The sequence below is a fragment of the Phyllopteryx taeniolatus genome, chromosome 23 (assembly GCF_024500385.1).
Source record: "Phyllopteryx taeniolatus isolate TA_2022b chromosome 23, UOR_Ptae_1.2, whole genome shotgun sequence".
NCBI classification, from domain to species: Eukaryota; Metazoa; Chordata; class Actinopteri; order Syngnathiformes; family Syngnathidae; genus Phyllopteryx; species Phyllopteryx taeniolatus.
In genome coordinates, this window is record NC_084524.1 from 7188330 (window position 1) to 7212365 (window position 24036).

The window sequence follows — 24036 nt, forward strand, 5'->3', positions numbered from 1 at the left end:
CATATTTACATAATGCGTGACATTCCAGCGGCACGGTGGACGCCTGGTTAGCACATCAGCCTCACAGTTGTGAGGACCCAGGTTCAAATCCAGCCTTCCTGTGAGGAGTTTGCAGGTTCTCCCTGTCTGCGTAGGTTTTCTCTGGGTACTTCGCTTTCTTCCAACATTACAAAAACATGCATGATAGGTTCATTGAAGATTCTACATTGCCCGTAGGTGTGAATGTGAATGGTTGTTTGTCTTTGTGTGCCTTGCGATTGGCTGGCGACCAGTTCAGTGTGTACCCGGCCTCTCGCCAGCTGAGAGAAGTTCCAGCTTGCTTGCGACCATGATGAGGATAAGCGGGACGGAAAGTGGGTGGATGGATGGATGACATTCAATCATAGTATATTGTGAATAAAAAGCTCTTAGCAGGCTAAAAACAGGGGCAGCTATCATGTAAGTATACGATGAGATTGTACTTTGATTATTTATTACTGTATTTACTTGTACACACAGATACAGCTGCGCGCACACACGCACACACACGCACACACACACAAAACAGCCTTCTGACTTCTGTAATGAAAGTTAAGTTGAGTGGATAACTAGTCTCAATTTAAAAGATGCTACAATAAAATAAATAACATGCACACAGTCGACAGTATTTTGACATGAAAATATTTTTTTTAAATGCGCATTTTTGCAACTTACTCTTAGAGTCGCATACTTTACAATAGGTACTTCTTTCCATGCTTAACAAAGGATTGGCACCTCCATAAATAAATGCCAAACTGCGAGAATGCAGGGGTCCACTGTATTACTATTATCGATACTTGTTGTTTCATGCATGTTATTATTTTACAATTATTCACATTTTATTGTTAATGTTGACCTGCCTATTTTTATTATATCCAATAAACCTTAACTCAACTGACTGTCCTAATAAACTTAAATATGAATATGACATATGACACAACATTTAAGTCAAACATGACAATTGACATGACCAAACCATGTGTGTTTGTCTTCTTGTGTCTTGCAGACATCAGTGAAGATCTTCGTCCTGGGCGGCAGGAGCAAGAGCCCCCTCAAATTAAAGAGGGAATGGAGGATGAAGGGGTCCACCGCATCAAAGAGGAAGAGAAATTGGAGCCCATTCCCATTAAAAAAGAGGATGAGGAAGAGCACCCCCACATAGAACATGAAGTGGCGGAGGACATCAAGTTTCCATCGACTGGTGTCCCTTTGAAGAGTGAAGATGAAGGTCAAAGTGAGGAGAGCAGAGGGGCGGAGCCTCCAAGCAGCAGCTCAAGTCAACACATGACAACAGAAGCTGATGGAGACCACTGTAGAGGATCACAAGCAGACGCTGTCAGATTGTGATGACACGATGTCACACCCTCCTCACACTGATGTTGATGATGGACAGAGTGAAGGTGATATGACATGTCACACTGAAAACAAACGATGGAAATGTGGGAAAATATTTGCTTTTCAGAGCAATTTGAAACGACACATGAAAATACACACAGGAAAGAAAGCTTTTGCCTGCTCAGTGTGTGGTCAAATATTCTCTCAGAAGGGAAACTTAGAAACACACACAAGAACGCACACTGGTGAGAAACCTTTTGCTGCTCACTTTGTGGTCAAGGATTCATTGAAAATGGAAACTTAAAAAGACACACAAGAACCCACACTGGTGAGAAACCTTTTTCCTGCTCAGTGTGCGGTCAAAGACTCATTGAAAACGGAAACTTAAAAAGACACACAAGAACCCACACTGGTGAGAAACCTTTTGCTTGCTCAGTTTGTGGTCAAAGATTCATTGAAAACAGAAGCTTAAAAAGACACACAAGAACCCACACTGGTGAGAAACCTTTTGCCTGCTCAGTTTGTGGTCAAAGATTCTGGCATACGTATCGGGCTAAAACACACAAGTTTGGAGTGAGAAAAGCAGTGATGAAGAAGCTTCAAATGAAAAAGTAAATGTTTAATATCAAAGGAAATTACGATCATTCTGATTTACAAAAATCGACATTCTTGTATTCTGTCTACCATCTTTTATTTTTTCAATCTTTTCATTTTCTTTGTATCTTCTAAAAGCCTCCTGTGGACAAATATTGAGAATTATCACTGGTGCCAAAATACTTTTGTCTAATGTTTTAAAATGAGCAAATGATTGATCGAACTAGAGTGTGATTCGATGTTTGACTTTTGGTGAAACGGTTGAAAAGTGTAAATGGGATCCTTCATAAAATACAATTCTTCCAACATTGAGAGTGACTTACTTGTCTTGTATGTCAAATTCAGTTTCCCCGTTGAAAAGAACTGAAACGCCTTTAATCCTTTCAAAACCCCCCAAAACAAAAATGATGGCAACGCAAAGCAAAAAATGGCCCAAGCGACAAGGCCGAAGTGGAAAACTGCTAAACTGGGGCACTGGTACGTCAAGGTAGTGTGTTACTTGGCTGACTTTAACCACAATTAAAAAAATCTGCATATCAAATAAGGGAGTGAGACTTTGGAACAGATTGAGCGTGGAGCTGAAACAATGTCCAAGCATGAACCAAATCAAAAACAAATGCAAACAAATTACCTCGACAAAACATGAGGAAATGTCATCTCAATATAAATATCTATCAAAACAAATTTTAAAACAGACAATTAAAATAGCCCAAAAAATATTCAAGAATCCACCCCTTCCCCACAATGTAAAATCAGAATCCGAATTGTCTTTATTTTGCCAAGTATGTCAAAAAGTTGGAGCCGATCTTGTACGACAACAGACAATTGACTTAGAATACTTTTGAGACATAAAGACATTGAGAAAAACAGTCACTGAGCAACAACAGGTTGCTAGTAATCTGGTAATGCCGGTACAATTTTTTATTATTTTTTTTAACCATTGTGCAAAAAGATGCAGAGTCCTCTAGCAATTAGAGCAGTTTGAATGACTAATATTGCAATAGTCCGGTGCAATGACCATTGTGCAAAGGGTGCCGAGACTTCAAGGAATGTACGCAGTTTAAAGTAACTAGTAGTGCGATCACCTGGGACAATGTTGATTGTGCAAATGTTGCAGATACTCCTCAGTCAGTGTGCAAGTGGTGCAGATGCTACTCTGGCATGAGTGGCAAGTATTGGTCAACAAGATAAACAAAAATAAACACACAAAAAAACACACGAAAACACCCACCCACACATACACAAGCACACAGCACACATAATAATAATTAATGATTATAATGATTAATAACGGTCGTTTAGCAATATGGTCAGGTAAGGAGAAATCATTATTATTATTATTATTATTATCTATCCATCCATCCATCCATTCAATTTCACTACTGCTTAATATTCACTAGGGTAGCGGGAGAGCTGGAGCCTTTCTCAGCTAACTTCGGGCGAGAGGCGGTGTACGCCCTGAACTGGTCGCCAGCCAATTGCAGATTATTATTAGAGGCATAACAATTCATTGTTTATATCGATGTATCGATTTATATTCCTAAAATCCAATTGGATCAATCTGTCCTCAGCTAAAACAAATAGATTTAGATCATTGTAGAAGACAACAAATTGATTGTATCGATACTCGGAAATAACGCAATTGGATTTCCGTACGGCAGACTTGATATGGGTGAATGTGTTTTTTTTAACCACTTTTAATAAAAAAGATGGTCAGCATTACTCGATTAAATTTCCTGTCTGAGAAGCAAATCAAATCTCTCATGCGCAGTGCAGGAAATATGACGGTGAATCAGTCACTGTGCAGAACGCAAAACTTCACGAGTGTAATCTGCAAAGGTTGAGTCAAGGCAACTGTACTGTTCTTGTTTGTTGAAGATGTTAGAGAACACCCACCAAAGTTTAAATCCGAAGTATGGACGCATTTTTGATTTGCAGTAATAAAAAAACGTTGGAGGAAATAACATGATGGCCATGCAATAAACTGTTTGCTGAAAGCCGCCGCTGTCGACAAGTTGTGGAATATAAGTAATATGAAAAGCCACAATCACCCGAAGTAAGAAGCAAGCTGAGGCCAAACATCAATTCGTGAGACATTTCAACCAGGTTTTCGCACGATGGAGAGCTAAAAGGTTGGTAAACACATTTGCAGCACGGTACAAATTTCCATCACATACTGTACTTCAGCAAAACGCTAACGCCGACACTTTACTAAGAGACAGACCAAAGCAGTCAAAGAGAGCATCGAGCAGGCAGACTGGAAAGTGTCTCACCCTGGACAGATGGGAACTTGGACGTTACAAGCTACTCAGAGCTACGTAACCACGACGTCACACATCGTGCCGAGTAAAAAATATAATTAGAAAATTTGAGCATTCCATGTTTTGTGTCCAACCACAACAAGATGATTAATTATTTTTATGTCGAAAAAGACATCAGTGTCATGGTGTGTCCCTGCAGTTCCCTTTTTGGAACTCTGGTGGCGCTTTTTGCCTCGCCTTTCCCTCCCTCTCTCTCTCCCTTGCAATCAGCACCTCATCCGCGCACCTGTTCCCAATCAGCACTCTACACTGCCAGCATTTAAGCCTGCCAGATCCAGGAATCCAGCGCCAGAGTATTGACGTTCATCTGTGGCCAACACAGGCCAACTTTCATGACTCCTCCTCGTAAGTTCCTCGACTACCTGCACTCGACTACCTCCACTTCCTACACCTTCCCTGTTTCAACGGACCACCATCACCCCTCGGATGTCCTACACGCTGAGCGATTAATTCCTCCGCTTCCGTCTCCTTTTGGGTCCAGTCCAACATCATACGATTACCAACTGTGACAATCAGAAGTCGCAGGTAAACCTACTATTCATCAAACCTGAAACCATTTGATTTGCACTTTATTCAAATAAAGTGGAAATGCATTTGTCATCATTATTTGCCATTATGTTTTTTTGTTCACACCTACGGGCAATTTAGAGTCTCCAATTAATGCGAGTGCGGATGGTTGTTTGTTTGTATGTGCCTTGCGATTGGCTGGCAACCAGTTCAGGGTGTACCCCGCCTCCTGCCCGATGACAGCTGGGATAGGCTCCAGCACGCCCGCAACCCTAGTGAGGAGAAGCGGCTCAGAAAATGGATGTATGGATGTGATAAACAGGAGGGAAATGTCAGAATAAAAGTATATGTTATCTCATGTTTACTCTAATCCTATTTCAAAGCATGCATTTAGCAGTATGATGTTGATTGAGTATAATGTTGATTGTATCATGTAAATTGAAGTTGTCTGTGAGTCTGTTTACATGTTGCTGCTATGTGCTCCCCCAACTTTATAGCAGCAACAGCTGTGTAACTAGGAACCGCCCTAAGAAAATAAAAAGAGAGGGATCGACAGAGTGTGTTCAGAGCGGTAGGAGTTTGTAAACTGCGAACAACTCTTAGCGTTCTCCTCGTGAGTATATGAACATTCTCGTCTTCCTTTCTTGTTTATTGTTTATTAAATGTTCTAGGTTTGAACCTGACAGCTGTTATTAGTACTATCTAACTCACAATTGCGGCAGATAGCCACTGATAGAATGACATATAGGACCAACGTTCGGTATGCAAGAAAGTCCAAGTGGGCTTGGTTTTAGCCACGAATAAAAAAATCCAGAGAACTGAAATGGGGAAGGAGTTTACACGGTCCATAATTCACTTACAAATTGGCTTAATGTATTTTTTGCTCAATACAATGAAATTGTCAGACATTTCTAACACCATCAATCAGTTTTGTCAATAATTCATTGCACTTTAAACGCACAGTTTTCCATCACAAAAATCGACCTGTCCTGGTGTAACATCAGTCGCAGAGCTGGACACCAAATTCACTGCATAGCTTGTGTGGAAAAAGGAATTTATTAAATTGGCAGTATTAACTCATATTTCATATAAAATCGCTGTCGGGCGGAATTTCCCCACCTCCAATTTGACCAGTTTTAACGAAAAAACAAACAAAATACAAAATCTTGCTTGAGTTTCCAAACATCGCTTTGTTCAAGTTGATATTATATTTTACATTGCTATCATATACTGTTGTACACTCACAAGAACACAGCATTAAAAAAAATTATGTTCAATCGCTAATTTAATATGCTGAAATTTTTTTTAATTATTAATTTATGCTGAAACAAAATTATAAGGGTGTTGTAGCAGCCTGGTTGAAATTAAGTTCCAGATTAATGATGGTCAAATGGCCTTTAATATCTATGTCATTCCTATGACCACCGTGGCTCGTTCTCCTCTTTTGGGCCACAAAGTTCCTCCTCGTACTCTGCTGTCCTTGCACACATTTTCACACGACGATCACAACACTTTCCGCTCTGCGTTGGAGGGATTGAGAAAAGCAACTGCAAATCAGATGTGAAACAATGACATTCAGGTTACGATTTGAACACTGCGGGTTAAACACTACGTTAGTTAAAATGGCAAAGCACCAAAGTCAACAAGAGGAAACAGAAGAACAGAATGATGCATTTTAAGAAATATGAGACAGAAAGAAAACAGCTCATTTGTGACATAGGGAGAGAACATTTGTGTTAGAACATTGTCGAGATTCTACAAATGGATTCATAAAATAGGTGTTACAGGATGTTATTTCAGTATCTCAGACAAACAAAGCTGATCATCGAGTTGTTTTTTAATCTAATTTAATTGTTAGTATTAGATATTCTGGTCCACGTCCTAACTAGTAGGTGACAGAAAGAAAAACACTTTACGCTCAGGCTTTTTCTCCGCTTAGCGAAATGTTGATCCCAAACGTGTCTCTTTGTTAGCATGCTAAGCTAAGCTAAGCTAAACTAAGCTAGGCCGAATGGCTTCAACGTGCACGAGACGACTCCAACCGGACACGAAGATTGCACGAATGATGTTTTAGTCCTGTGTGTCATGGTCTGCGTTTTGGTTTGGGTTGTGTTTAGTTTTGTTCCATGTTTTCCTGTGTTCCATGTTTGTCGTGTGCTCATTAGGTTGTTGTGTCCACCTGGTCTCGTCTACTTTGTGTCAACCAATCAGCTCTTTCCAGCCACTCGTGTCTTGTCCAGGTGTTCCTCGTTGTCTCGTCAATTTGTTTGTATTTAGTTCCCTGGTTTCTTTCAGTTCTTGTCGGTTCATTGTCGTTGTCACATGTCTTTGCCATGTCATAGTCGTCAGTTGTCTTTATCATTGTGGTATGTCATTGTCAGTTGTCATTTTCCCTATTCTATTCCACGTCTTACTCACAGGTCATAGTTTGTTTCCAGTTTTAGATATTCAAGTGTTTCTTTGTTTGATTATCTGTCGTGGGACTTCGTTCAGTTTTGCTTTAGCCAATATCCTTGTTAAAATAAATGGATTCAGGTTTCCCTTGCCCGGATGCGGGTCACCAGTTCCCCCTCTGGAGCCAGGCCTGGAGGTGGGGCTCGAAGGCTAGCGCCTGGTGGCCGGGCCTGCACCCATGGGGTGGCACAGCCCGAAAAGGTAACGTGGGTCCCCCTTCCCATGGGCTCACCACCTGTGGGAGGGGCCATAGGGGTCGGGTGCAGTGCGAGCTGGGCGGTGGCCGAAGGCGGGGACCTTGGCGATCCGATCCCCGGTTACAGAAGCTGGCTCTAGGGACGTGGAATGTCACCTCTCTGGCAGGGAAGGAGCCCGAGCTGGTGTGTGAGGTCGAGAAGTTCCGACTAGACTCGCCTCCACACACAGCTTGGGCTCTGGTACCAGTCCTCTCGAGAGGGGTTGGACTCTCTTCCACTCTGGAGTTGCCCACGGTGAGAGGCGCCAAGCAGGTGTGGGTATACTTATTGCTCCCCGGCTCGGCGCCTGTACGTTGGGGTTCACCCCGGTGGACGAGAGGGTAGTCTCCCTCCGCCTTCGGGTGGCACTGTTGTTTGTGCCTATGCACCAAACAGCAGTTCAGAGTACCCACCCTTTTTGGAGTCCTTGGAGGGGGTGCTCGAGAGCGCTCCCCCTGGGGACTCCATCGTCCTGCTGGCCGACTTCAATGCTCACGTGGGCAATGACAGTGAGACCTGGAAGGGCGTGATTGGGAGGAACGGCCCCCCCGATCAGAACCCGAGCGGTGTTCTGTTATTGGACTTCTGTGCTCATCACGGATTGTCCATAACGAACACCATGTTCAAGGGTGTCCACACGTGCACTTGGCACCAGGACACCCTAGGTCGCAGTTCGATGATCGACTTTGTGGTCGTGTCATCGGACTTGCGGCCGCGTGTCTTGGACACTCAGGTAAAGAGAGGGGCGGAGTTGTAAACTGATCACCACCTGGTGGTGAGTTGGCTCCGATGTTGGGGGAAGATGCCGGTCCGACGTGGCAGGCCCAAACGTATTGTGAGGGTCTGCTGGGAATGTCTGGCGGAATCCCCTGTCAGAAGGAGTTTCAACTCCCACCTCCGACAGAACTTTGCTCATGTTCCGGGGGTGGCGGGGGACATCGAGTCCGAGTGGACCATGTTCCGCGCCTCCGTTGCTGTGGCGGCCGACCGGAGCTGTGGCCGTAAGGTGGTTGGTGCCTGTCGTGGCGGCAATCCCCAAACCCGTTGGTGGACACTGACTGTGAGGGATGCCGTCAAGCTGAAGAAGGAGTCCTATTGGGCTTTTCTGGCCTGTGGGTCTCCTGAGGCAGCGGATGGGTATCGGCTGGCCAAGCGGAATGCAGCTTTGGTGGTCGCTGAAGCAAAAACTCGGGCATGGGAGGAGTTCGGTGAGGCCATGGAGAAAGACTTCCGGACGACTTCAAGGAAATTCTGGTCCGGCGTCTCAGGCGGGGGAAGCAGTGCACCATCAACACTGTGTATAATGGGGATGGGGCGCTGCTGACCTCAACTCGGGACGTTGAATACTTCGAAGACCTCCTCAATTCCACTGACACGCCTTCCCATGAAGGAGCAGAGTCTGGGTTCTCTGAGGCGGGCTCTCCTATCTCTGGGGTTGAGGTCACCGAGGTGGTTAAAAAGCTCCTCGGTGGCAAGGCCCCGGGGGTGGATGAGATTCGCCCGGAGTTCCTCAAGGCTCTGGATGTTGTAGGGCTGTCCTGGTTGACACGCCTCTGCAACATCACGTGGACATTGGGGACAGTGCCTCTGGATTGGCAGACTGGGGTGGTGGTCCCCCTTTTTAAGAAGGGGGACCAGAGGGTTTGTTCCAACTACAGGGGGCTCACACTCCTCAGCCTCCCTGGTATGGTCTATTCAGGGGTACTGGAGGGGAGGGTCTGTCGGGAAGTTGAATCTCAGATTCAGGAGGAGCAGTGTGGTTTTGGTTCTGTTGGCTTCATCAAGCCATGATCTCCAACTCTCTCTGGAGCAGTTCACAGCTGAGTGTGAAGTGGCTGGGATGAGAATCAGCCCCTCCAAATCTGAGACCATAGTCCTCAGTCGGAAAAGGGTGGCGTGCCCTCTCCAGGTCGGGGATGAGATCCTGCCCCAAGTGGAGGAGTTCAAGTATCTTGGGTTCTTGTTCACAAGTGCGGGAAGAATGGAACGGGAGATTGACAGGAGGATCGGCGCAGCGTCTGCAGTGATGCGGACTTTGTATCGGTCCGTTGTGGTAAAGAAGGAGCTAAGCCAAAAGGCGAAGCTCTCGATTTACCGGTCGATCTACGTTCCTACCCTCACCTATGGCCACGAGCTGTGGGTCGTGACCGAGAGAACGAGATCCCGGATACAAGCGGACGAAATGAGTTTCCTCTGCAGGGTGTCTGGGCTCTCCCTTAGAGACCGGGTGAGAAGCTCGGTCATCTGGGAGGATCTCAGAGTAGAGCCGCTGCTCTTCCACATCGGGAGGAGCCAGATGAGGTGGCTGGGGCATCTGATTTGGATTCCTCCCGGACGCCTCCCTGGTGAGGTGTTCCGGGCACGTCCCACTGGGAGGAGACCCCGGGGACGACCCAGGACACGCTGGAGAGCCTATATCTTTCGGCTGGCCTGGGAATGCCTTGGGATCCCCCCGGATGCTGGATGAAGTGGCTGGGGAGAGGAAAGTCTAGGCGTCCCTGCTAAATCTACTGCCCCCGCGACCCGACCTCGAATAAGCGGTAGAAAATGGATGGATGGAAAATGTATGGATAATCTTAAAAGATGTCTCTCTAACTTTGTTCCTCATTAGATATCTCTTCGGTAGGAGCCAGACCTGGGTCCTGACCCATCAGTTGAGAATCATGCACTCGACCACTCCTGGGGCCTCATGTATAAAAGGTGCGTATGCACAAAAATTTGGCGTACGTTCTTTTTCACAGCAAAGTTCAGATGTATCAAGAGTGAAATGAGCGTGCCTCACGCCAACTTCATGGCTGGCGTACGCACGTTTCTGAAGTTGTTGGTGCTTTTAGGCGACACGTCGAGGTGATGCTGGGAAGGGTTAGAGAGACACATGGATTAAAGCAATTCTGGAAGGCAGACTGGCCCAAAATATCATTGACAGTTATAGAAAATGCGTGACTTGAGTTATTGCTGCTGAGGGTGGCCCAACCAGTTATTAGGCTTGGCGGGCAATTACTTTTTCACACAGGGCCAGGTACCTTTGAATAGTTCTTTTCCCCTTAATAAATAAACTCACCACTTAAAAACGGCATTATATATTTACTCGGGTTATCTTTGATATTTACACTTGCTTGATAATGTTAATATTGATAACTTTACAAAAAGCTACTGAAACACGATCATGTGAGAGCTTTTCAGTGGTGTCAGTGATAATCCTAATTCAAGTAATCCTGAATTACCTATCGGCCCCTTATTTCTCCAGGCCAATATACTAGAGCAGGCTGAACTCACCTGCCTCCCATGGATTGACGTGAACATAGATGTAACGACTCTTGTACCGCTTGGTCGTGCGGATGCCGTATAGGTTCGCCTCAGCGGCATACATCTGGTACTTGCCCACGATGCAGTTGGCAGCGGGCATGACAACCACGGTGAGAACGTCAGAGGTCCGGATGACACGGCCCGGCCAGGAGCTCTGTCTGTCCTCGGTTGAGAAGACAGGAACGTAGGTGTTCTTGCTGTACTGAGGATTGGAAACTGGGGGATGGTTGACAACATAAAAAAAAATCAATGGTGGAAAGTAACCAAGCACAAGTACGGCTGTGTGGATGCGTTCGCTCACCGATGACAAGCTCCACGGCAAACTTGTCCTTGTTTGGGTTGTACAGACGGTTGAAGGTGATGTTAACCTGGAACTCTTGCCCTCTTTGGACAATGAGATTCTCCGAATGGTAGAGGGCCGTATGGTCGAGAATCTTGTTGGTCTCATCTCGTTTCTTCATGTCCACATCCCAGATGTCGAGGAACTCAATTCTACGAGCAATTTGTAAATATTATTTAAAATACTCAATAAGTCTTGGGCATCCCCTAAAATTGTTGTATTCTCTTGTCCCTCCCTTTGTTGACCAACTTAAATATCAAATATACCAGTGAAAATTTGTTGGAAATCAGCTTTTGTGATTTTGTTGATACATCTTCCTTGTCGTGACTAAAACTTTATTTGAAATAGTAATAATTATCCTCTCAAGTTATGGTTCCCAACATGTCAACGCAACACTGTTACTAAACCTTTTTCGCCATCTAGTGGGAGAGAAAAAAAAAAGTGAGCTACATGAAAGAAGCTCATTGCTCTGAGGTAAGTCCTCTCTCCCATTTCGTTCTATTTTTTTTTCAAATGAAATGTCACTCAAACCACTCATCAACAGAAAAAGACATTAATACACTTTCCATCCCCCCTGGTTTATTATTATATAGCTAAGTTTGTTCTTGACCAGTTCAGCGTAGCAACTAACACCTGTTCCTGCAATACCGTAAACCTTCCTGCAATACCGTGAGCTTTCCCACGATATCGCATTAATTATCATACCGTGACATAAATACCGTAATAGAATTGAAACCATGAGATATCTTCATCATTACATCCCTAATATAAATATATGTATACATATATATGTGTGTGTGTGTCTGTGTGAGTGTATATGTTGCAAATTAAATAACTTAATGGTTGAACTGGATGATCAAAGTTGGTTTGATGGTTTGTCAGCTGTTTTTCATGAAAAAATATTAATGCTAAAATGAATGGGCAGTAATGTAAAAAATTGGGGCCGCCATAAGATAAGTAGAAAAAATTAGAAAAAAAAATGGTCAGAATAATGTATTTTTCTTATTGTAATGGAAAATGTCTCTACTTATCACAAGTGAAATTTAGCTTGACAAAAGTGACAATTGTCTAAAAACAACTTTTTAGGGGATAGGGTCTTAAAAGATGTTATCTGGCAGCACAATGACAACCACGTTACATGTTTGGACGATGATTAGCCATGCGAGTTATTAGCATGCGTAGCTGTCTGCTCAGCCGTCTGACAAAAAAGCCTTCTGTGACGAGGTGACAGGAGCAGAGTTCATCCTGTTTGACTGTCAATCATTGGGTCATTCATCTTGTCAGTCGTATGCACAAAACTCTGGCATGTTTCCGACAAGATAAGAAGTTGCGTTCTTCGGCAGAGGTAGCAAAATTACTCACCCTAAGTGTTTAAGTAGATAAAAAAATAAAAACTTCCCAGCTGAAGTACGGCGTCAACATCAGTTCCTTAAATAAAGGTAAAACGTACAGACTGAAATTTACTTAGTACAAAAGTGAAAATGATTTCATCATATTCACTACTCTTTTGTATAACACTGGACACAGCTTTGCTGCAAGATAAATTTTGACAGGTCTTGCATGAGCAAAACAAAACGAAAAATACTAATACATTACATACACATACGATGTATCACGCCCTTTCTGCATGATATAGGTTTTAACTTCAAATAATAAAGCATTAAAAGTGCTGTATTTTGTTGTTATTATTATTATTAGTAGTAGTAGTATTTTGTATTATTTTTTTTCCCTCTTATCTTTGTTTTCCTTTTACAGAGGAAGTAAGCATTTTCAAATGTTGGGAGTAAAAGTATAAAGTCAGAAAAATAAATACTCAACTGAAGTAGAGATACCTGAAAAACTTACCAACCCGTCCGGTCGGTCTCTACACATGCTATTCGTTTCTGCTTTGCTTTCTTTTTTTTTTTTTTAAAGGTGCCCTTCCATCAGAATAATTTTTTTTTGCTACTGTTTTATGCTTAATATAGGTCAAAATGAGTCTGTGACATGGTTTAAGGTTGACATCTATGCGGATTGTTTATTTGGAAACTTTTGAACAAATTTGGAATAGGAATGAGACGGGTTCATTTTAGGGCACTACTTGTTCAATTTCAGGCACTTCCTGTTCAATTTGAGGCACTTCGGGGTCACTTCTTGTCCATTTTGGGGCACTTCCGGGTCATTTCCTGTAGAATTTTTCGGCTTTTATTTTGAAAATCTAGGGAATCAGCAATTTGGAATACTTCATGGTTTGTATGAAATGAACAAATTAAAGTTGGAACGGTTCAAATCGATTGGAAAGGTAAATTCATACAAATTTTGCATTTCAGGCTTTTATTTTGAAAATCTAGGACATTTTAGTAGTTTTGTCTAGTTCATCGGATGGCTTGAATGAGCTGAACACTTTGAAGTTGGAGCGGTTCGAATCGTTTGCGAAATAAGCAGAGGTGGGTAGAGTAGCCAAATATTGTACTTAAGTAAGAGTACTGTTACTTTTGAATATGACTCAAGTAAAAGTAAAAAGTAGACCTCCAAATAATTACTTGAGTAAGAGCAAGAATGTATTCTGTATAAAAACTACTCAAGTAGTGAGTAACTAGTGAGTAACATGATTTATTTTTTAAATCAGCGTATGAACGTAAAATAAAAATAAATTAATAAAATATTATTGTGCAAATTCAGATATTGCTCAACAATATCACTTATAATCTAAAAAACAAATACAATTTTAGAAAATCTAATTTTTGTAAAATAACTAATTTAGGCAAATTCAGCTCCAAGGAAATGGTCTTATACTTGACTGTTTCTACTTGTTAAACAGCAATAGTGTAGGCTCACCAAAAACGGGAACAAGGCTGCAGCCAACACCCCTGTTCAAATGCCAGGGTTTCGTGTTGATAAAAATAATTAAATCCTATTCGACAAACAAGTGCAAGAACCAATCAAGAATAGGTTAAATGCACAAATCAAATTAAAACAATTAAAAACAATAGCACAATGTACGCAGAAACACAACTGCAACAATTTTTCAACAATCACAAAAAAATCCGCTCACACAGTTATCCACTCACACACACACACACAAGCTATTCACTCACACTCTCTCTGTCCACCTTACCATTACCTAACTTGCCTCTTTTTAAAAATAAGTAATATCTTGTCCCCCTGTCTTTTCATTTCTCAACGGACCCGATGAAAAAATAATAATAATAACAATAATAAAATAGGCCAGTTTTGTTACTCTTAGCATCACTTACAACTGCACAATGTGAACAAATCCCAACTTCAAGCCTAAAAAAAATTGTCAGGGTAGATAGACCTTCTTCTTCTTCTTTTCCTTTCGGCTTGTCCCGTTAGGGGTCGCCACAGCGCGTCATCCTTTTCCATGAGAGCCTATCTCCTGCATCCTCCTCTCGAACACCAACTGCCATCATGTCTTCCCTCACGACATCCATCAACCTTCTCTTTGGTCTTCCTCTAGCTCTCTTGCCTGGCAGCTCCATCCTCATCATCCTTCTACCAGTATACTCACTCTCTCTCCTCTGGACGTGTCCAAACCATTGAAGTCTGCTCTCTCTAACTTTGTCTCCAAAACATCGAACCTTGGCTGTCCCTCTGATGAGCTCATTTCTAATTTTTATCCAACCTGGTCACTCCGAGAGCGAACCTCAACATCTTCATTTCCGCCACCTCCAGCTCTGCTTCCTGTTTTCTCTTCAGTGCCACTGTCTCTAATCCATACATCATGGCTGGCCTCACCACTGTTTTATAAACTTTGCCCTTCATCCTAGCAGAGACTCTTCTGTCACATAACACACCGGACACCTTCCTCCACCCGTTCCAACCTGCTTGGACCCGTTTCTTCACTTCCTGACCACACTCACCATTGCTCTGGACGGTTGACCCCAAGTATTTAAAGTCCTCTACCCTTGCCATCTCTTCTCCCTGTAGCCTCATTCTTCCCCCACCACCCCTCTCATTCATGCACATATATTCTGACTTACTTCATCTAATCTTCATTCCTCTTCTTTCCAGTGCATGCCTCCATCTTTCTAACTGTTCCTCCAGCTGCTCCCTGCTTTCACTGCAGATCACAATGTCATCTGCAAACACACTTTTTTATGAAGTAAATAAAAAGGCAGACTTCTTGAATCAAATAATAAAATGAAAGAGACAAAATACTGAAATAAAAAGAGGGGGAAGAGAGGAAACGTGCATCCGCGCAAGTAACAATTCCGCACTCTTTCACTTGCTAAGCTTTCCTTGACGTCCAACACTTCCGCAGCCTTCCGGGGGCCACTTCCACTGGCCCACCACCCAGTTGACCTCTGACCTATTATCTCTGCAACCGTGTGTGTCGACATGCTTTCTGTGTATTGAAACATGATGAGTGTCATGTAACACTAAGAATTGCGATCAGTTGCGTGAGAGCGTGTGCGTGTTTATAATAACGCAGGAAGGCATATTTGTTGGCATAGTCACGCGTGGGCTGCAATAAGCTCGGGCGTCGGTTGGCACAGGAGCTCGCGAACCTGGCGTGTGATAGACAGCCGCTGTCATCCAGGAAATTTGCTTCTGAGCCCACTACTGACAAATCCCTGACTGGGGCAGGTCTTTTCTTAATTGTCTTCTCTTGTTTACTTGCAGGGGCGGCGTAACATTCCATCGGGTTCTGACCCGTTTACGAGACACATCGGAACCTGACACATTTCACAACACACGCACACGTGCACAAGATGATGGAGCCCATAGGTGCCACGGGTGTGGCGGCGAAGCTGCGTAATCACAGGGACCGGCAGGAAGGTCTGGGCCAGAACGACAACGCCATCAAGTTCCTGGATCAGGACTACGAGAGCTTGCGGGCGCGATGCCTCCAGAGCGGGAAGCTTTTTGAGGACAGCCTGTTCCCCTGCGCCCCGTCCTCCCTGGGCTTCAACATGCTCGGACCCAAGTCGTCCAAGACGGACGGCGTGCGCTGGATGAGGCCCGCGGTGACATGCGGCAAAACGGAAAGTATCTCCGCGTGCTTCTGAGACAGTGATTCTCAAAGTCTGCTATTCCCTCCAGTGCAGCGGCTGTCAAAGTTGATTCACAAAGTACCAATTCCAAAAATACTTCTAGCTCTCCAAGTACCACCATCATGACCAACATTATACTTGTAGCGTAGTAGGCCTCAGTGGTTATGAAAAAACAGGCAGAGGTTTTATTCCTAAAAACTATATTTTTTTTATTATTGTAAACCAATGTAACCTTATGCTCAGTTTAAACTCGGCATGGGCCAGTTACTGGTTTCATGGCATATTATGGTTTTAAAAAGTCATAGTTTCTAAACTGTTAAAACTTTCCAGCAGTGGTATGAGCTGTTTTTGTTTGTTTGTTTTTTGAGTCATCAGCACAGTCAAAGTGACTCTCCTCCTCATGTTGTGGGTGCATTTCGAATTGAAATATTTTTTTTGAAATATTTCATTTGATACCATGATCACAGTTATTACACTGTCAGAATCTTAATCATTAACACTACCCTAAAATGTAGAAAAATGAAAAACTGTATTTAAATGACTTAATTGAAATGTATTGCACAGAAGTCAAATATAAAAGTAACCTAACTGAACTGAGTTCTAAAAGATGAAATGCAACAGTTTTGTACTTCAAAGTTAAATACAACTGAATTGTATTTGTGCACAAATTGAACATTTTATTCAGTGCTTTTTCACATCCTGTACGACTAGAGGGCGGCCACAGTTTGAGAACCGCTTCAGTAGCGCGCTCGTCGTATTGACAAACCTGTAATGATCTTTGCATTGACAAACCAGTGATCACTGACACGAGAGACCCTTTCTCTCCGCTACCATCAGTGATTCCCAACCAGTGTGCCACCTGAATTGATCCACTTTCACTTATTTGGTTCAAAAATGATCTAATCCCTGCAAAGGATGTAACTTTGTTCATCTACAGTATCTATGTCAGCAACATATAGTGACTTACACACACTGGCAGAAGGATACAAAATTAACGTGTATCCACCTTTTTGACATTTATTAGAATGACTGTCTTACTGGTAACTTTTTTTTTTCACGAGTGCCTTCCACTACTTTATGATATTCGTGCACACAGGTAGGACAACGTTGGCAACTGCATGTCAACTAGTAAGGCAACATTTTACTAGTTGACATCTGTGCGCTACAAGAACTGCTTGGGGAAAGACTATATCTGAAGAGTTTTATGTCTCTCGTAGTAGGAGTAGCACACAGTTGTCAACTAGTACACAGTTGCGCTGTGCCTCACTGGTCACATATACTGTATGTACTGTAGTTGTTGAACTAGCATGTCAATGTTTTCCTACTAGTTTGCAGAAATGCCCTGCTACTTACCTTGACTAGTTGTGTGAATGAAATGCATACTAGTAGCGTAGGGAAAGTTATTTGAACATTTATTCAATATCCTTGATATAAGGTTGTACTAGTAGACCGTTACAAGTAAGACATAGACATTCTAGTTGTTCTACGAGTGCGCCGAATTGAGCACATAGAGTGTGCTAGTGCTCAAAGGCTTTTCCATCCGGAGCCCAGTCGTGACATTGTACGCGTGTGCAGGCGACTGCTGGCTGCTGGCGGCCATCGCCTCGCTGACCTTGAACGACACCCTCCTTGCACCGAGTGGTCCCGCACGGACAGAGCTTTGAGCAGGGATACGCGGGAATGTTCCACTTCCAGGTGATTCTTGTGTGGTAAATGACTTTTTGGTTTTGGGTCTGGAACCCCAACATTGGAACACTATTCCCAAGTACACTAAGGCCAATTCATTAAAACTACCATGTGTACCCCTAAATGCCAAGCATTAGTTTACCACCACTTGATTAAGTGCATGTATTTCAATGATTATCCATCATCGGTAGCTCGAAGCGCTCTGCGTCAAGTGATTCGCAAGTAAAGTGACTGATGCAGGGATGACCGATTTACACCATGCGTCACTGTCGGAACAGAGCTTTTAATTTCCCAAAGCTAAGCTAGGGAAGAGTACAGTGTTCCCACACATACTTGTTATTTGCAGATTTGTTTGTTATTTTTGTGCTCAGGCCCAAACCCTAATATTAAAGTCTCGCTTTGGCGCCATCTTCTGTCATCTTGCGGCATCACCAGAGTAGGAGCTGTAGAATAGGATCAAGCTTAAAAGCAAAGATGAAGAAGAAGACCAGCAGGGGGCGAAGGCAGGACAGAGGATGTTGTTTATCTTGCGTTGGCATGGTGACGAGCGCCTTGCACGGCATCCTGTGTTCACAGTTCTGGCAGTTCGGCGAGTGGGTGGAGGTGGTGATCGACGACCGTCTGCCCGTGAAGAAGGGCAAGCTGCTCTTCGTCCACTCGGCGGAGGGCGGCGAGTCCTGGAGCGCGCTGATGGAGAAGGCCTACGCCAAGTAAGAGGAGCGGCCGAGTCGCCATCCGGGTCGGAGTCGGGCTCCGCTAAAGTCACGTGTGGACTCTGCCCGCCTCAGGTTGAACGGCTGCTACGAGGCGCTGTCGGGGGGCAGCACGTCCGAAGCCTTCGAGGACTTCACGGGCGGCGTGATGGAAACGTTCAAGTTGAGCAAAGCGCCCTCCGACCTCTTCAGCATCATGGGCCGCGCCATCGAGAGAGGCTCGCTGCTCGGCTGCGCCATTAACGTGAGTAAGAACTTCACACACACCTCTCATATTGGGGAGTTCAACGGCTCTGTATTACATAATATGATTATGTATCCCTTCACCTGGGCTCACCACCTGTGGGAGGGTCCATAAGGGTCGGGTGCAGTGCGAGCTGGGCGGTGGCCGAAGGCAGGGACCTTGGCGATCTGATCTCCGGCTACAGAAGCTGTCTCTAGGGACGTGGAATGTCACCTCTCGGGCAGGGAAGGAGCTCGAGCTGCTGTTTGAGGTAGAGAGGTTCCGACTAGATATAGTCGGACTCGCCTCCACACACAGCTTGGGCTCTGTTACCAGTCCTCTCAAGAGGGGTTGGACTCAATGGGGTGGGACGTCAATGCTCACGTGGGCAATGACAGTGAGACCTGGAAGGGCGTGATTGGGAGGAACGGCCCCTCCGATCAGAACCCGAGCAGTGTTCTGTTATTGGACTTCTGTGCTCATCACGGATTGTCCATAATGAACACCATGTTCAAGCATAAGGGTGTCCACACGTGCACTTGGCACCAGGACACCCTAGGTCGCAGTTCGATGATCGACTTTGTGGCCGCATGCCTTGGACACTCGGGTGAAGAGAGGGAAGGTGAAGAGCTGTCAACCGATCACCACCTGGTGGTGAGTTGGCGCCGATGGTGTGGGAAGATGCCGGTCCGAGGTGGCAGGCCCAAACGTAGAGTGAGAGTCTGCTGAACGTCTTGCAGAATCCCCTGTCAGAAATAGTTTCAACTTCCACCTCCGACAGAACTTTGCTCATGTTCCGGGGGAGGTGGGGGACATCGAGTCCGAGTGGACCATGTTACGGGGAGGGATGCCGTCAAGGAAGGAAGAAGGAGTCCCATCGGGCCTTTTTGGCCTGTGGGACTCCTGAGACAGCTGATGGGTACCAGCTGGCCAAATGGAATGCACCTTTGGTGGTCGCTGAAGCAAAAACTCGGGCATGGGAGGAGTTCGCTGAGGCTATGGAGAAAGACTTCCGGACGGCCTTGAGGAAATTCTGGTCCACCATCCGGCGTCTCAGAAGGGGGAAGCAGTGCACCATCAACACTGTGTATAGTGGGGATGGGGCGCTGCTGACCTCGACCCGGGACGTTGTGAGCCGGTGGGGAGAATACTTCGAAGACCTCCTCAATTCCACCGACACGTCTTCCCATGAGGGAGCAGAGTCTGGGTTGTCTGAGGCAGGCTCTCCTATCTCTGGGGTTGAGGTCACCGAGGTGGCTAAAAAGCTCCTGGATGGCAAGGCCCCGGGGGTGGATGAGATTTGCCCAGAGTTCCTAAAGACTCTGGCTGTTGTGGAGCTGTCCTGGTTGACACGCCTCTGCAACATCGCGTGGACATCAGGGACAGTGCCTCTTGATTGGCAGACTGGGGTGGTGGTGCCCCTTTTTAAGAAGGGGCCCCGGAGGGTGTGTTCCAACTACAGGGGGATCAAACTCCTCAGCCTCCTGTAGTCTATTCAGGGGTGCTGTAGAGGAGGGTCTGATAACAATACAAAAAGTAAAATACATCATACTTAACCACAGATGCTAATTATTAAATGTATAATTGGAAGCGGATCACCACAGATGTGTTTTGTTAGTCGAACCTGGCTGCAACAAGCTTTGCTCTGACCATCCAATCAGAAGACAGAAAAATGCTGATGTCTTTGTCCCTCTAAAGGCCCTGGGCAGATTCATTTGACATAACATGTAGAGGCTGAAACCTGATTGGACAAAAAAATCCATCATCCAAATACATACTTATTGTTGAGGCAAGCAGAGAAGGCCTTGGTGGTCCACCAGTGGGAGAACTCAACACTCGTCGGTTCCTCATCGGGCTGCCATCTCAGCATCAAGGCTTTTCTTGTCCTTGCAGAAATATTTGGACGAGAGTCAGATTGATGCCGGCTTCAAGAGTCTCTTCCGACAGCTGGCTGGTCCGGTAAGCACATATGCTCCTTCTTGCTTCAGCTTCCTGTCTGACCTTTGACGTTACCTTTGTCTCGTGTGTGCCTGCGCCGTGGAGGACATGGAGATCAGCATCAACGAGCTGCAGACCATCCTGAACCGCATCCTCAGCAAGCGTAAGTACATTATCGGCGCTCCTTCAGCTCACGCGCATGGACGTAAACATGGTTTCCGTGGCAACAGACAAAGACCTCAAGATGGACGGCTTCACCAGAGGCGTGTCGCAGCATGATCAACCTCATGGACGTATCCTTGCCGCCATCTTTGCTCAGGGACTCTCCCGTCTCCTTTTGAGGCCGAGTCATGTGGCTCGAGTCCCCGAGTTCTGCTGCTTTCCTCAACGTCGTCGCAGTCGGACGGCAGTGGCAAGCTGGGCTTGGTCGAGTTCAACGTGCTGTGGGAGAAGATTCAACGCTACGTGGTAAATGTTCACACACACACATGCACGGCTCACTGTGGAATCAAATGCCCTCTCCTGCTCGTGGACAGACCATATTCAGGAACTATGACCTGGACAAGTCAGGAAGCATGAGCTCCTACGAGATGAGGAAGGCGCTGGAGTCCGCAGGTGTGATGCCTAGCCGTGTGCGTACGCGCGTTTAGTCGTCACGCGCACGCTAACGTTTGCCTACTCGCGGCAGGCTTCAAGCTGACCAATCACCTGTTCCAGCTCATCATCCTGCGATACACCGAGGAAGACATGGCCGTCGACTTTGACAACTTCGTCACGTCTCGTCCGCCTAGAGTCCATGTTCAGTGAGTGTTGTCCGTGACTCCGACCCCCCGCCACCGTCCCGCACTGACCTCCCTGCGCTCGTTGCTTTGACAGAAACATTCAAGATCATGGACACGGATGCAGACGGCGTCATCTCACTCAACTTCTCCCAGGTAACAGGAAATGTGCTAATTGGTTGCTCACTTCCTGTTGCTCACGTCTCGCCGCTTCCCGTTTCCTGCAGTGGCTCTCCCTCACCATGTTCGCCTAGACCCCAGCGGGCGGCCTATCTGGTGCCTTCAGATGCCGTGACCTCATCACCGCACGGTGTCTCGCTGTCATATTGCGAACAACGTAAATTGCCATGGAGCACGGGTGTCAATTTCGCTTTTGTCACGGGCCACGTCGTAGTTACAGTTTCCCTCGAGGGCCGTTACGACAGTGAAAATCATTCTCACCTCATCACATTACTGCAAATACACAACTGCCCCTGCAATTGATAGTAATGCCTTACTTGCATACTCTACTTATCAAAAGTTAGGGACATTCGGCATACAGGTGAAAATACAGGATGAACCCTAAAAGCAGTATAACCTTTCGACGGGGAACTTTATTTGACCTTTTCTGAGCTTAAGAATGTTCAACTCGGCATTATATCAGTACTTTTTGCACAAATTGCTGTTCTCTAACAAGGAGCTGAACAATAAAAATTCACAATGTGTTTGATTCGTGGACATTTCCAAGCATATACACTCCTATGCCTTTCTGTGCCTCTTCCAGTTGCAACCTGCTGATAACTTCTGGGTGACACTTGAAATGGCAAGGTACTGTTGATGAATCGTTAGGGGGGGTTTGGTCTTATGATGTCAAAATGTTACCAGCATAACATCAAGATTTGTTAAAGTACACATTTTAATTGAACCAGGAAATGTATTAGGCTATTTATTGTGATGTTGTCGGCAAGTTGTGCAAAAAAGGACTGAATCATTGAACAGTTGGACATATTGGAATTAAAATGTTTGGTAAAGGTCAAATGAAGTTCACCGGGGTTTAAAGATCAACATGTATTTTAGGTTTGTCCTGAAATTTTCCCCTTTCCCCAATAGCGCTAATTTTTCTCAAGTAGTGTATATTGTTAACAACAAATTAATTTTAAAATCAGAAGTCACGGAAAATTATGGTATGTAAATATTTAAGTGTAAAACTACTGTTCCACTTTAGTTAAGAGGGATTTGGTTTAAAAAAAAAAAAAAAAAAAAAAAAAGAGAGTAAAGAAAAAAGGCAATTTTGCGACAGATTTTCAGCCCAAAAGAAAATAACCAACCCATTGATCAAGAAACATTCACCTTTGTGTACCTTTGCGTTATTCTGCGTCAAGCCAAGCCCGAGACAAACAGAGAGTAGTTGCAGGCGTGAGGTGTAGACACGGCTTCCAGCTATGCTTCCTGTGCCAAACTGGTCGCCATTTTTTGGAGCACCAAGTATAACCGTAACAATGAAGACGTGCATGTGTAGCTTTTTTCTATGGTGGAACAAAAAACACTTTTGTAACTCTTAAGAAGAACATCCTGTTTACATGCATTGTAACAGCCGATCAATGTCACAGAGTGTGTCGTAATAAATAACTTTTATTAACAGCAGAAAAAAATGTTGGAGTCAATCACATTTGTTGATCTTAATCAACTGTTAATTTACAAATAAATTAGGAGGAGGATGAACGGAATGGACCGGAATGCAAGTTTGACCTTTGGGAGAAGGAAAGATGGCTCAGGCTCGCTGTTGTTGTGCTCCATCCTGGTCACCATGGTGAAGATGAGCCGCTCCAGCTGCTCCGCCCTCTGATTGGAGGACCTCCTTGTGGTTGGCCTTCTCCTCGCTGTGTAGTCCATCACCGCCTGGTTGGTGATCAGCGACAGGGCGAAGACGCTCATGCCGCAGTGGCGAGCCACGATCACCTCGTAGACCGTGCTCAAGGGAAGTGTCACTCCAGTCACAGATTTGAATCCAGTCAGACTAAAGTGGGACTTTTGACTTGCTTGTCTAATATCTTGACTCTTAACGACTTGCTTGACATCTAGTAAGGACTCGACTTGCCACTCATGCGACTTACTCCCACCACTGACAAGCACTAGTAAGCGCAACTCACGGCAAACTTGAGTTGCGCGAGGCACAAACAAACAAAAAAAATAGTCCTATTAATAGCAGCAAGGACATTCCCAAGCAGCTACAACAGCTGGCTGCGTAGCTGGTGGGAATGTCCTGATTATGGACCTCATGATCTGTTTTTTGGGGTTTTGGCTTAAGAGTGTGGGGAGCAAGAGGACAGCTGGCCATCTCCCCCGTTGGTCTCCTCTGCTTCTTTTTTCCCCCCACTTCTTTTTTGTTCATATGATGTAAATAGCTTTTTGCATATAAAAACAAAACAAAAACATAAAACAAAGACAAAACAGCTTTCTTCCTTATTCTGTCAGAAAAAGATTTGCCCAAAAAATTGTCATAAGAATATTCTTAGTTGAAGATTTTTTTGGCAAGTCTACCCACCTCTGTACATCATTACATGCAATGAACATGATCCTTTTACCTTCCGAAGGAAGCAAGACCTTCCT

At 44.8% G+C, this 24036-nt stretch overlaps 1 protein-coding gene and 1 pseudogene across 2 annotated transcripts; one reads left to right on the top strand and one right to left on the bottom strand.

The window, feature by feature from the left end:
* Positions 1 to 3413: 3413 nt before the first annotated feature.
* Positions 3414 to 15382, bottom strand: LOC133472595 (coagulation factor XIII A chain-like). 2 transcript variants are annotated; one of them, XR_009786764.1, is made up of 5 exons: positions 15095 to 15382; positions 11073 to 11263; positions 10742 to 10987; positions 10193 to 10318; positions 3414 to 6322 (listed from the first exon to the last, which is right to left on the bottom strand). XR_009786764.1 is itself a non-coding variant. In XM_061763667.1 (4 exons), the coding sequence occupies exons 1-4, from the start codon at positions 15097 to 15099 to the stop codon at positions 6279 to 6281; spliced, it is 486 nt and encodes a 161-aa protein (XP_061619651.1). In that variant the 5' UTR covers positions 15100 to 15382; the 3' UTR covers positions 3414 to 6278. The 2 variants fall into 2 exon arrangements, 1 of the variants encoding a protein (XP_061619651.1); XM_061763667.1 differs by lacking the exon at positions 10193 to 10318.
* On the top strand, positions 6804 to 22991 carry LOC133472598 (calpain-1 catalytic subunit-like; annotated as a pseudogene).
* The last annotated feature ends 1045 nt before the right edge of the window (positions 22992 to 24036 follow it).

Coding starts and splice junctions, on each gene's coding strand:
- LOC133472595 (XM_061763667.1), bottom strand. Junction 10,988..11,072: donor TGCCGTGGAGCTTGTCATCG/GTGAGCGAACGC, acceptor ACCATCCCCCAG/TTTCCAATCCTCAGTACAGC. Junction 6,323..10,741: donor CGTCAATCCATGGGAGGCAG/GTGAGTTCAGCC, acceptor TCTGATTTGCAG/TTGCTTTTCTCAATCCCTCC.